General features: G+C 36.3%; 1 protein-coding gene across 4 annotated transcripts in view; it reads left to right on the forward strand.

Moving 5' to 3' along the window:
* The window catches only part of stx8 (syntaxin 8), a 154,117-nt gene that overhangs the window by 18,404 nt on the left and 121,837 nt on the right, over nt 1-13,876 (forward strand). For 3 of the 4 annotated variants that reach the window (XM_069930260.1, XM_069930262.1, XM_069930261.1), the window contains exons 5-6: nt 3,628-3,752; nt 6,402-6,494. In XM_069930260.1, the coding sequence (XP_069786361.1) occupies nt 3,628-3,752; nt 6,402-6,494 (218 nt within the window). Of the gene's footprint in view, nt 1-3,627; nt 3,753-6,401; nt 6,495-9,654; nt 11,204-13,876 lie in introns of those variants that run through there. The other variant, XM_069930263.1, reaches the window with a different exon arrangement.

Genomic DNA, 13,876 nt, shown 5'->3' on the forward strand with positions numbered 1-13,876 from the left:
TAAATTCCATAAACATAGCTCAAATTATAGTTTGATAGTTTATATTATTTCAAAATGTAATTGAAAACATTTCTGTAAATCCCAAATATTGTTTTATTTTTCTTAGAATTGGAACATTTTAACTGAAATTGAAGCCACACATAAGGGATGGGCCCATATTCAAGATAAATATTGGCCTGTCACAATAAACACATTTCAAACCCATCTAACTCTCATTAAGTACTCTTCATTCCATGCTTTAAACAAGACGTATTATCTCAATCAAAAATTTCTTTTAAAAATATTGTGCATATTTAAATTATTTCCCTCCCTCATTTCTAGTATATCCACCATAAAATATGATGAATTATATAACCTGCGTTTGATGAATGCCCAATGAGATATGAGGAAATTAACCATTCTCGTAACATTTTGATGTTAACAAATGTTGTTGCTGTGGGAAGGAAAGCACGGAGGTATAAGTGGTTTCTGAACTGGGGTGGCTGGCTCGAGGGAGGAGGCAGCTTTGCTTTGTGTAGCTGTTTTGTCACATACAGGTATATACCAAGAAACTCTTTCCTCATTGATCTTTATGTTTGTTTCTCCTTTAAAATAGCAGGACTGAGTAGCATCTGAGTTCTTTCAACCCATCATTGAAAAGCATAGTGATAGTGGTATCTGAGTGAGTGGAATCTTTGTAACGTTTGTTATAATTATTACAGATTATATTTTATATAGAATGTTACTTATTTTTTTTCTTTGCTCTGCAAAGTGAATGAAACACCCTTGTTTTTAGATAGCCTATTGGTAATCAAATTCTCGCATATGACATAAAATGTAGTTTGGGTGGAGATTAAAACTTCTCTTCCCTACTTATGGACACTGATATTTTTTTCAAGATGATCACCTTCTTTGGTATCAAAGTGCTTTACCAGTCATGCAGTGTGAGTACATTTTCTAATTAGCCTGGAATTAGAGATGTCTGATATGGACTGGATTAACATTGTCCAAATTCACCCTTACCAACTAACAGTGAAGAAATTTATCCTCTTTATCTGGGCTGGATTTGAACACATAACCCAAAGTGAAAGTTCTTTGTCTCACTGATCAGATTACTCAGACAATTGTTTTTATTGAGTTGGTTTCATGGTACATTAGTGAATTACTTATGTGGTCTAATCTTATTATACATGTGGCTTGATAGGGCACCCCTTCTAGTCTTCATTCAAGATTTAAAAAGAATCAGTTAAAATCTTGTGTTTTGAAAAAAATATTTTCCTGAATATGCCTCAAATCAGTACATTCCAGTTTGTTGATTCAATATAGATTGTGATCATTTATTTGGATACTTGATCAAGAAGAGATTCAACTCCAGATTGTGTCTGAGTGACAATTTTAAACAGTAATTGCACTCATCTTGAAGTTAAAAATTTGCTCAGTGGTGAAAGGCACCGAGAGAAACAAAGGTATTTTTGGGTCATCCAGAGTGTATGCATCTGTACCATTTGTACTTGAATAGGATGAGCACATGGAAATTTGTCGTGTTATCCCATTAGTCAAATCCTTTATTCAATTCAGCAAAACTTGACATTAACTGCTATGAAAATCACCAATCCATAGATGATGTAAATTACTTGTCATTCACAATTTATTACAATTCTCTGAGAGTTCCTAAAATCTATTGCATGCTGTTGTTTATAGAAATAGCAGTTCAGATTCATTTTATGTAATGTGACCTTTATGAAGAGTTCCATTTTGTAATTTTGTTAAATGTTGTCATTGAAATTAGGCACTTGTGAGCCAATCTTGTCTTTAACAAGTAAAGCAATAGTAAATTGTAATGTGTGGCCTGTGTCAATAAGGGCTGTGGTTGAATTATCACAGACATGTGAAGTTGTTTTTCCCCTGGAAAGAATTTGCAGTAAAACAATAGTCCATGGAAGGTTGGCTCTTGGTTAATAAGCCACGATGCAGTTCTCTGATTCCATTTCTCTCATCTTTTCTATTTGAGCAAATCTCAAAGCCCTGTAATTAGTTAAAGCTGATCACAAAAAAAAATCAGAAATCATCCACACACTCCACTGCTCTGTGACCATTCTAAAGATTTAGGTGATTAACATGGCAAAAACAGTGGGAGGCTAATTGGATAAGCTTTAATCTTTACACTGCTAAAGCAAAGCATAGTAAGATCAGAGAGGAAAAGGAAGTGGAATGCAGCCACAGTTACCAAACATGTCATAAGGATTACAGTTATCAGGTGATTATTGTGTTATGATTTTAGATGGATTTGTAACAGGTTGCTAGGGAAATGATGGTGATGCTTCTAATTGCCTCTGGTGATAGAAAATGCAGTCCTTAAAACTTGGAATTGACCGTGTTTTGACAATTGTGGCTTTGGCGAGATGTACTGGAATAAGAACCCAATGCAATATTTTGAATTGTCAAAGTTACTGCTGTATTGTTTCACACTCATTGTTAGGGTGTTTGGTTTTTTTTTCTTTCCTTGTTTTTAAATGCAAAAATACCAAGTGTAAAACTGTAGCACTAAAAAGTTACTGAATAGGCCTTGCGTTCAATCTTGCCAAGTCAGGGTGATTGCTTTAAAAATTATGCTTTTTCTCTTATTAATTGAACCATTAGAATAAATTTGCAATGTTTTCCAAATGTTCCAATAGTATACCACTCATTAATTTAGTAAACGTGAGTTATTTAGAATTTTCTACTTTCGTCCCCTTTAGGTTTGGGTACAGTTAAAGTTTAAAATGTCATGCAAACAACAACATTTTTAATGAATTGGCCAAATTGTGAAGAATTTGAGATGACCTATTCAATAATATAAATTATTCACTAAAAAAGGATGAGTTGACTGATAATTGGGGGGAAAATAATTCCCTTCCTCTTTCACTGAATCTCATTTTGCATTTGGCTGTTCAATTAGTCAATGCATTTAACACCAATGAATAATTTTGTTGCTGTTTCAATTATGTACAGTATTTCTGTTGTTGTCTCTGCACAGTGGATCTATTGCCCAAAATCTAATCTGACTGTGTCACAGTCTCTCTTTCCTCCATCAAGATGTTCATTAAAAGCTTTTGATAATCTTCTCAAGCCTCTACTTTTGAAGCTTGATGTTTAGTTCTGTGCATTGGACATCTTCACTGTGTTAAATGAACTATTCAAATGTAAGTTGGTGTAAAGTTGGTTAATAATTTAGAAGGTAACCTTTTAAATTGAAATTGTTTCTTTCTAGCATATAGGTTTTCATACAACTTGTGTAAAATATATTTTTTGCCATTTTGCAGTTTCAGTTGTCATGGTGTTTGCATTCTGTTATAAAATTAATGAATGCCATGCCAATTTAAAAGTTGCATGATTTCCTTTTTTAATTTTTAAAACATTCACAAACCACAGCTTATTCTATTTGTGTCTCTCTTTGTGGCTTTTCTTTCACCCCCTAATCTCTGAAAAAATGTTTATAACTTGAGCATTTCCAATGTAGAGTTTCACAAGTTTACTCCCATCTGTGATGGCCACCTGTATCCGATAGACATTGTTAGAAAATATAATTTTTACACTATATTTGATCAATCAATTACTTAGATTTAAATAATCAATGAGTCTTTTATTGGAATTTTATTTAATTTTTAGGACAAGCCTTATGAGTTCAGATACAAAGACTGGTTTCAACAGTCCTTGGCTCATGGAGGAGTCAGAAGAAACAAAAGGGCTTGATTTTAATGAAATAAAAGATCAACAACAGTGGATCATACAAGGTAAAACATAGTTAGGAAGTTTATAAATTCTCTTATTTTTGAAACCATTCTTTTTGGTCATCATTAATACAAAAGGTCAACATTCATTGAAGCGACTTCATCCCTAACATCGAAGTACTCGAGATGGCAGAGGTCGACAGCATCGAATCCACGCTGCTGAAGATCCAACTGCGCTGGGTAGGCCACGTCTCCAGAATGGAGGACCATCGCCTTCCCAAGATCGTGTTCTGTGGCGAGCTCTCCACTGGCCATCGTGTCAGAGGTGCACCAAAGAAGAGGTACAAGGACTGCCTAAAGAAATCTCTTGGTGCCTGCCCCATTGACCACCGCCAGTGGGCTGATATCGCCTCAAACCGTGCTTCTTGGCACCTCACAGTTCGGCGGGCAGCAACCTCCTTTGAAGAAGACCGCAGAGCCCACCTCACTGACAAAAGACAAAGGAGGAAAAACCCAACACCCAACCCCAAACAACCAATTATCCCCTGCAACCGCTGCAACCGTGTCTGCCTGTCCCGCATCGGACTTGTCAGCCACAAACGAGCCTGCAGCTGACGTGGACATTTACCCCTCCATAAATCTTCGTCCGCGAAGCCAAGCCAAATAAAGAATACAAAAGGTATAAATAAGCAATAATATTAACTGAAAGATAGTCTGAATAAAGAGGATTTTGAAACCATGTGCTTTTAGTAAGGTATATCCAGAAATAATTTTTAAACCATTATGTAATCCTAAAAAATACAGTTAAATTTAGGAATTAAAAAAGACAAATGGTCCAGGTCGATGAGTTCTGATTAGAAGTTAAATTATGATCTATCTCAGTCATGCAAGAAAATATTTATTTTTGTTTTGAGGTTTTTTCAAATTCTGTACAAATATTTTTTTGTAATTTTGAAAATAATAAATTCATGATGAACAGTACAGGACGATTCTGCTTTCTGAAATCCTTTAACACATTGATCTCTCAAATTCAAGCTCAACATATTGTGATGCATTACGTTATAAACTCAGTATATTTTCTAACATTGGTTGTAAACTATAAATATGTCGTCACGGTCATGTGTTTTGAGGTGATGCGAGTTCAAATTCATTTTTTTAAGCTTGTCACTGCAAGATAATGCATGCACAGTTTGAATATTTCACTAAATATTTCTGTCCACTGGGCCAATTTAAGTTTTCATCTGATCTTGGTAAACTAATTACAATTGAAGCAAGCCATTTGGAAAATTAGTTTCCAGACTATTGAATTCATTTACAAAGAAAATGAGATTATTTGTGATGAGCTTTTGCAGATCTAATGTATTCTGCTAACTCACTAGGTGGCAGCTGTTTGTCAAGAAACCAGAATCATTGCCCAAAATCTTACAAATTACCTGGAGTGTGAAGGTACACGTGAAACTTAAGTGCTAATTATTGGAGAGCTTTCAGAGAGCTCAATCATATAAGGGGAAAGAATCAAAGGAGACTTAGAGGCAACTTTTTCACACGGGGATATGAAACAAGCTGCAAAGAAGGAGAAGAGGCAAATGCAATCACAGCATTTAAAAGACATTTAGGCTGGTACATTGATAGGAAAGGTTTAAAGGAATGTGTGCCAAACACAGGCAAAGGGGACAAGCTTGGTCAGCATCAAAAAATTGAGTTGAATGCCCTGTTTCCAGGCTGTATAATTTTATGATTCTATAATTCTTACTGTAAAACTACAGCTAATTTCCAATTAGGAATTCAGTTTTGGCTTTAAATAGAGTTGAAAAATTTGCAATTAATTTTCAGCCAATTTAAATTTATAAAGTTTGAAGTCTTATTCATGCACACTGCAAAACAATACAGTATTAAAGTTTTAATGTTTTAAAGGAGCTGAATCTCTTTTCTCTCTTGAGTAATATTTTAAAAAATTGTTGCATTTGGCAGTTGGATTTTCGACAATTCTTGGCTTATAATGAAATGTGTAAGAATTTGGCTCATCTATGACAGCAGAATCCTGGATGTTGGAAATATGCTATATCAAATCGATATGAAACAGGGTACACAAATTAGTTTTCTCCCTTACACATTGTTCAGATTTACATTGATGTTCACACTAGCAGATGCAAAGCAGAATAGTTTTTTTTTCCCAGCAATGCATTTATTGTTGGCAATTAGTCCCGAAACAACCAAAATCTGCACAATGTCTTCCTAAACAGTGTGGGTCAAAACACTCTTGACATGAAGTACTTTAACAATTCTCTCACCCAGATCAAAAGAAACTTGATTAATAGTAACTTATTTTTCAGAGAGGTCTGTGACTAGTTTTTCAGCCATGTTGGGCAGGTATGTCATATGCTTTTGATAAATAATGTATATTAAAAAGGTCAGACTGTTTTTTTTTTTGCTTTGTATTTGCATTACTGGCTTTACATGCTGAACTTAACTGTTACATTTTGCTGACGGTGTAAGTTGTCTCGGAAAAGTTTCAGTTCTCCCTCAGGACTTTGGCGATTTGTCATATTTTATCAAAATTGGACTATACATAACTTTAATTGTGAAGTATATGGTGTTTATTACATTGGCAATCAAAAGAAGAGGGCATTTAATAAGGGGAAAAAAAATGACATTTTCATTTCCTTGTTGCTTAATTCATTCATTTTTTTGTTATGCTGTTTTTAAATTCAGAGCAAGATGCAGGCCTGGATATTCTGGGATCGGTGATAGCCAGACAGAAACAAATGGGTCGAGAAATAGGAAATGAACTGGATGAACAAAATGGTAAGTAATTTTTTGATTTCATTTGAATTGTACATTAGTTTAGTGTTGCATGTGCCTTGAGCAACTTGTTAGCCCATTTTTGTTGTGCTCCTAATTTAATGTGACTTATTATCATTTGAATATATTGCTCTGTGAATTCCATCTCTTTATTCAAAGTTTTTATGCACCTCACTGTTTGTGACCTCAGAATTAACCTGTACAAATTAGAGTCAATTTTATTTTAGTCTTCTGTGGTTGTCACACCTTGGAGGTCAGTGGAGAGTTCATTAGAGAAGAAAACATGAAAGCATTATGAATAGTGTCAAAATTTGAGATGTTGCAGGGAAGACTCTTTTCAATTTTGGATGATGTGATGGATGAAGCAACAATACTAATCTTTGCTCCAGGTTCCCACTTTCAGTGATGCATGGTGTCGAATCCCACCAGCAATAACAAATCTGCCAGTTTGATCTCACTACTTAAATGAACTGCTAAGCAGAACCGAATTTTCATGTGACTTTTGACATAATGCATAGATTCGGTATGTAATTGTTCAAGTGGATGAAGATTCATTTGTTGCATAGGTGAGATTTTGTTTGCCATCTACATCAGTGAATTGCTTCCCTTTATCTTGGGTTGCAACAAAATATTGTACCATTTTGCTGTGTAGTCTGGGCCTTTTTTAAAAAAAGATACATTAAATGGTATGGTTAGCATAATTAGAGCAAACAAGAATATTGATTCATGATTTTTTTAATGAAAAAGTGTATTTTTCCTTCAAATGGAGCCTTCAAAAATCCATTTTAAAAAGGACACCTTTGCAAAATTTGCCACTTCTTCAATATATGGGGTAATTAAAATTCAATGTGGTTGTTTATTGCAACAAATGGCCTTGAGCGGTAGAATCATTGCTGGATGATATATAAAGATACATCATTTTGTTGCCAAGAGCTGTCCGAACACTCTAATTTTTTACATGTTTAATATAACCTAAAAATCATAATTATGCCATGATGAACAACTAAGAAGCTGTTGCAATAAAGTGGAACGGGTTTCTGATTGTGCAATGAGTTACTGTATTTTGATTCAGGTGGCTGTTGCAGCTTTGAATAGTTGCTGCAAGGAAAAGTTAAGGTATGTCGACATTCCTCACATTGCTGAGAGATCTTCACTTGTTTGTGGTCAGAGGAAATATTTCTTAAAATGATTCGATAATAAGCTTTTCTGTTGCAATGTTTATTTTAATTTGCCTTCAAAATTGGCATAAAGAACAATGGCAATAAATATAAACATATTATAACCTTTGTATATTTAGTTTCTGCTCTAAATTTTACAAAGCAGATTCAGAATTCTTAGTTTGAACAGATCCCCCAAATTTGATATGCAGGTTGAGTAAAAGCTTTGAATTGTTTGTGGGCAAGTACGATGAATATAATGAAAGCCAGATATTTGCATGTAGAAGACTCTAATTGACACAGCCAGACATTTGCAAATGCCAAATCCATTGGGACACTATGTAGAGATTAACTTTCAGGAAAGAAATGAGTTGGTTTAGAATCTGGCAGAATCTTTGTTTCCGAGTATGATGTCATTGTTGATCCACAAAAAAACCTAGTGCTGGTGAATAGCTTCAGTTTAGCAATAAAATTGATTTTATTCTATTCTTGAAAGTTCATTTTGACACAGCTTCATTAACCTGTTTATTGTGTTGTACTGGGGTGGAAGGCTTTGTCCAGTGCTTAACTATTGTTTCGTTGCTGAGCAACAGGCCATCCGTGTTTTTCCTAATATTTGTGAGTTAATGAGGTAGTTTGCAAAGAAAATTTGCTTTTTAAGATTTTTGTGCCAAAGCTGGTTAAACATTCTCATGCTTCATTAAAGCCGCTGTAAAATTAGATTCATATAATTATTTTAAAAATACAAACCATTTTCTTTGCAGTAAAATTTCCACAGAACAATATTGCCCGAGTGACATGGAAAGCATTGGTTATTATAACAATACCTGGACATTGAAAGTTGTACTTTGTGCTGAAGTTATTTCAATCCATCTTCAATTTTTTTTCTACTGTTTCAACTAGTACTTATGGCAACTCATTTTTAGGACTGCAGGTGGAACTCCTTATCTTTTGCTTTGTTTTCAACTGTGAAAAGAATCTGTCGTTTTCCTCTTGGGTTGACACATTTGGAAGTGAATTAAACTCTCTTTCTTTCCTGGTTTGCTTGTGAGTTCAGAGTCGGCAGTGGGAGAGATCGCAGCTTCCTCTCACCTTCACATTGAGTTGCCTCATCAAATAGTACTGAGCATGTCTCGTCTTTCCCTGTACATCAGTTTATTCCTAATGTTCTTAGTAGCTGGCATTGTCTTTGCTTGGAGAAAGATATTCTGGTTTTCATGAGTGCCTCCTGTTAGTTGCTGGTGGTGTAGCATTTGGAACTGAGTTATGTTTGCTCAAAATCGCTTCACCTATTGCCAGCAGAAAGAGGAAACTCATCCAGAGAACTGGATTTGATTCCAGGCATGTGAAGTGAAAATTCAGTCTCCAGTTCAACACACCAACTAGTTTCTCCTAAAGGTGCATTTCAGAAAAATTCAAAAGAAAACATTCCAATAATCTAAAATGAGTCATATAGAACGGAAAAAGGCCTTCAGCTCACCACCCACTTACACTATTCCAATGTAATCTCTTTTTTTATTCCCCCCATTTATTATTAGCGCCCCCCAGATTCAACCACTCTAAGGTCAACTTACAGTGGTCATATAACCTAACAACCATCACATCTTTGGTATGTGGAAGTTGAAACACCTGGAATAAATCATGCATTCAGAGGGAGACCATACAATCTGCAAAGCACTCAACATCAGGAATGAGCCCAGATCACTGGAAGCATGTGACACTTGAAGTTAGTTTGCTTAAATCATTCGAATTTTTGAATTATTCACATTATTATAGACTGAGCTTGCTTTGAACCTGCATATTTTGCAATGTGATTAATGTTGTCTATAGAAAGTATTCTCTCAAAACCAACAGACTTTTTAAAAAAAATTGTATTTGATTCAATTAATTCCACAAGCTTCTTGAAAGAAAAGTGGGAAGTTTTCAGATTGTACTCTAGTGAAGAACTTTTGCAGTTAGGTTTAATTTCATTTTCTAAATTAAAAACTATTAATTTCCTGTTCTAGAAATACAGCAGCTAATGACGGGAACAAAATGTCCATTTGATCACGGCTAAATAATAAAGATGAAATGAACACCCTTCAGATGAGCACGTTTGTGTAATTTTAATTGGAATTTTTGCTATGAATGCAAAAAAATATCTGGAGATTTGAGAGTCTGGAGATGCTGAAATCCCCCCTAGTGAAGGTCTCAAAGTCCTTTGTTTCTTTCTCAACACCCCAAGCCAGTACTCCTCCTCCACCTGGCAGAACTTGTTCTCCTCTTCAATAACTTCTCCTTTGCCACATCCCACTTTCTCAAGTTAAATGCGTTGCCATGGGCCAGCTTTGCCTGTCCTTTTGTTGGCTTTGTGGAGCAATTCATGCTACAAGCCTACACAGGCCAGGCTCCTCAATTCTTCCTCCACTATACTGACTACTACATTGGTGCTGTCTCATGCACTCAAATTGAGTTTGTCGACTTGATCCATTTTGCGGCTAATTTTCACCCTGATTTCAAATTCACGGTCCATCTCTAACAAGAATGTCCCTTTCTTGATCTCTGTGTCCATCACAGGAGACAAACACTCTGCAGATATTTTCTACAAATGTATCAACTTCCACAGTTATTTCAATGCCACCTCTTCACACTCTGTCCCTTGGAAGGAATCTATTCCTTTCTCTCAGTTCTTCCACTTCCATCACATCTGCTCCCAGGATGAGGTCTTCCATACCAGAACATCCAAGATGTCTTCCTTCAAAAAAAATTCCCATCTACAATGATATATTCTCGCATTTTTCCTGAGATAATTTATTTATGCTGATTTTCCAAACCCTGTATATTGTCATTACTTTTGCCAGAGAGTGTTTTGACAGCGTTGCTTAGTTGTCCAGTTAAGTGTGGCTGCAAAATGTGCTATGCTGTCTATGGAATGACTTCTTGGCTCCTGTCAGTGTCTGGGAGGTGAAAACCCTGGTGCCGATGACCAAACTATGGGGATTGCCCTTAACACATCATTTGATTGCAATAAATCATCTACTTGACTGCACATTTTATGGTTTAATTTGCATAATAAAGTGGATGCAGGATTACTTGTGTTGATGGAGCTCTGATGTGAAGCTGGAAATTTTTATCATGCACTTTATGAATTACATCAGTGAAAAGATGCATTACCTTATGTGGGCATTGATCAGAACAAATAGGTTGTGCTGTTGATTTGTCAAATCTTTTAAATATAAATACTGTACATAAGTGGGAATGAATAGCTCATTTGGGATGAGTTTTGCAACAGCTGTTTCCAATTGAGACAATGTGAACAATATAAAGTCCGTTCAATATGTAACTTAGTATAATCATAGAGTAAATGGTTTAGCAACTGTGTGTCAGTACTGAATCATAAAATGTGTAATCTTTCATAATATGATTGATTTTAACATCTTAATTACATAGTTTGTAAAATATGCTGTATCAACTTCTTCAGCATGGGAATTAGAAGGCCCTGTTACTTAATGGTTACACGGGTTGGTGGTTTGTACATTTGTCATTTCTACATTAAATATATACTTGGAAAACTTACACAGCTTCCTTTTATAAATCTTTTAAAACTTTTGTGTTCTATCTATGTGCATCGTTTTGAACAGACCCAGTTGTTTATAAAGTTAAGAGGGAGGGGAGATAAAGAAGGCAATGTGCCTGGAGGCAGAGGAGGTAGTGGAGGTCCACAATGAATATTTTGCTTCTGTGTTCACCAGAGTGAGGGATCTTGGTCGATGTAAGGTCAACATAGAACAAGCTGATGTGAACGTGAAGAAAGAGGAAGTACTGGATCTTCTCAAAGGCATTAGGATTGATAGTTTTCAAGACTGGATGAGATATACCCCAGGTAACTACAGGAAGTAAGGGAAGAGATTGCTTGGGCGTTGGCATGATCTTTGTACCTCCCTGGCCCTAGGGGAGGTACCGGAAGATTGGAGAATGGCAAATGTAGACCCTTTTTTTTAAAAAAAAGGAGAATCCTGGGAATTATAGGCAAGTGAGTCTTGTGTCAGTGGTGTGCAAACTATTGTAGAGGATTCTTAGGGATAGGATTTATGAGCATTTGGAGAAGTCCAGTCTTCTCGGAGACAGTCAGCATAGCTTTGTGAAGGGAAGCCTAATTGAGTCTTTTGAGGAAATGACAAAAGAAATTGATGAAGGTAGGGTCATAGTGGTGCAGATGGACACTAGTAAGGTATTTGACAAGGTCGACTCAGTCAGAAAGTCATGAAACAAGGGAACCATGGAACCTTGCTGTTTGGATTCAGAATGGCTTGCTTACAGAAAGCAGAGGGTAGTAGTATGTAAAATATATTCTGCCTGGAGGTTAGTGACTAGTGGAGTTCCATTGGGATCTGTTCTGGGACGCCCCCTGCTCTTTGAGATTTTATTAAATGACCTGGTGAAGAAGCAGATGATACAAAGGGTGGTGGTGTGTATAATGTAGGAGGTTGTCATAGGTTACATCAGAATGTAGACAGAATATAGAGTTGGTTGGAAAAGTGGTAGATGGAGTTCAATCCAAATAGGTGCGAAGTGATGCATTTTGGAAAGCAACTTAAGGCAGAGTAGATGGTTAATGGTAGGATTCTTACCAGTGTCCAAATCCATATATCTCAAGGTTTGAACAAATGTTGATAAGATAGTTAAGAAGACGTCTGGTATGCTGTTTTCATTCCACAGGGATCGTGTTCAAGAGTTGAGAGGTAATGTTGCAACCCTCAAAACTCTGGTTAGACTACACTTGGAATATTCTGTTCCATTCTGGTTGCCTCATTATAGGAAGGATGTGGAGAGGGTGCAGAGGAGAATTACCACGATGTTACTTAGATTGGAGAATATGAGGCAAGGTTAACAGAGGTTGGGCTTTTCTCTTTGGAGTGAAGAAGGATGAAAGGTGACTTAATTGAGGACTACAAGATTATGGGAGGCATAAAGATGGCCAGCACCTTTTTCCCAGGGCAGGCGTAGCAAACACCAGAAAACATCTGTACAAGATGAAGGGAAAAACATTTAGGGTAGATGTGAAAGTTAAGCCTTTTACACATAGAGTAGTGGGTTCCTGTAATGTGTTTCCAGGGGTGGTAATGGAGGCTGGGGACATAGGGACTTTTAGACCAGCTCATGGATGCAAGAAAAATAGTGTAATGGTTGTAAAGGCGAGAAGGTTTAGTTTGTTGAGGAGGTTTATATAGGTCAGCACAACATTATGCCTGTTCTGTGCTGTAACGTTCTATGTTTTTCTTGTACAGTTGATTATAGGTTTGAATCTTAGTGAAGATTCAGTTCAAAACGGTCTTATTTTTGTATTATTACACAAGTGTAACAAGCATGTTAAGGAACCCACAAGAGAAAATGCTCTCCTGGATCTAGTGTTGTGCAATGAGATAGGTAGAGTAAATGATGTAATCGTCAGAGACCATCTGGGAAATAGCGATCATAGTCGGATTGAATTTCCCATTCAGATGGAAGGGGAAATAGTTAGATCTAAAACTAATATATTATGCTTAAACAGGGGTGACTAGGATGAGGGAGCAATTGGGCAGAGTGGACTGGGAGCACAGGCTAATTGATGAAACAGTTGAGGAACAGTGGAAGATTTTCAAAGAAATATTTTGAAATGCTCAACAAAAATATATTCCGGTCAAGAAAAAGGGCAGCAAGGGAGGGAAAAATCAACCGTGGTTAACAAAGGAAATAAAGGAGAGCATAAAATTGAAGGCGCAGGTGTACAAAGCTGCAAAGAGCAGTGGGAAACTGGAAGATTGGGAAAACTTTAAGAGACAACAAGGGGTTACAAAGCAGGTAATAAGAAATGGGAAAAAGGATTATGAAAGTAAATTGACACAAAATATAAAAACAGAAAGCAAAATATTTTATAAATATATAAAACGGAAGAGGGTGGCCAGAGTTAACATAGGACCCTTGGAGGATGAGAAAGGAAAACTGGTAGCAAAAAATGAGGAAATGGCCGAGGCATTGAACAAATATTTTGTGTCAGTCTTCACGGTGGAAGACACGTCCAGCATGCCCAAGTGCAGAGTTATGGATGTGAATGTTGGGGAAGGCCTTGATAAAATAGTTGTTACAAAAGAAGTAGTGATGGAGAAACTAATGGGACTAAAGCCAAGCAAATCACCTGGTCCTGATGATATGCATCCAAGAGTTCTGAAGGAAATGGCAGAAGTTATAGTTGATGCATTGGTGGTCATA

The sequence above is a fragment of the Narcine bancroftii genome, chromosome 3 (genome assembly GCF_036971445.1).
Source record: "Narcine bancroftii isolate sNarBan1 chromosome 3, sNarBan1.hap1, whole genome shotgun sequence".
NCBI classification, from domain to species: domain Eukaryota; kingdom Metazoa; phylum Chordata; class Chondrichthyes; order Torpediniformes; family Narcinidae; genus Narcine; species Narcine bancroftii.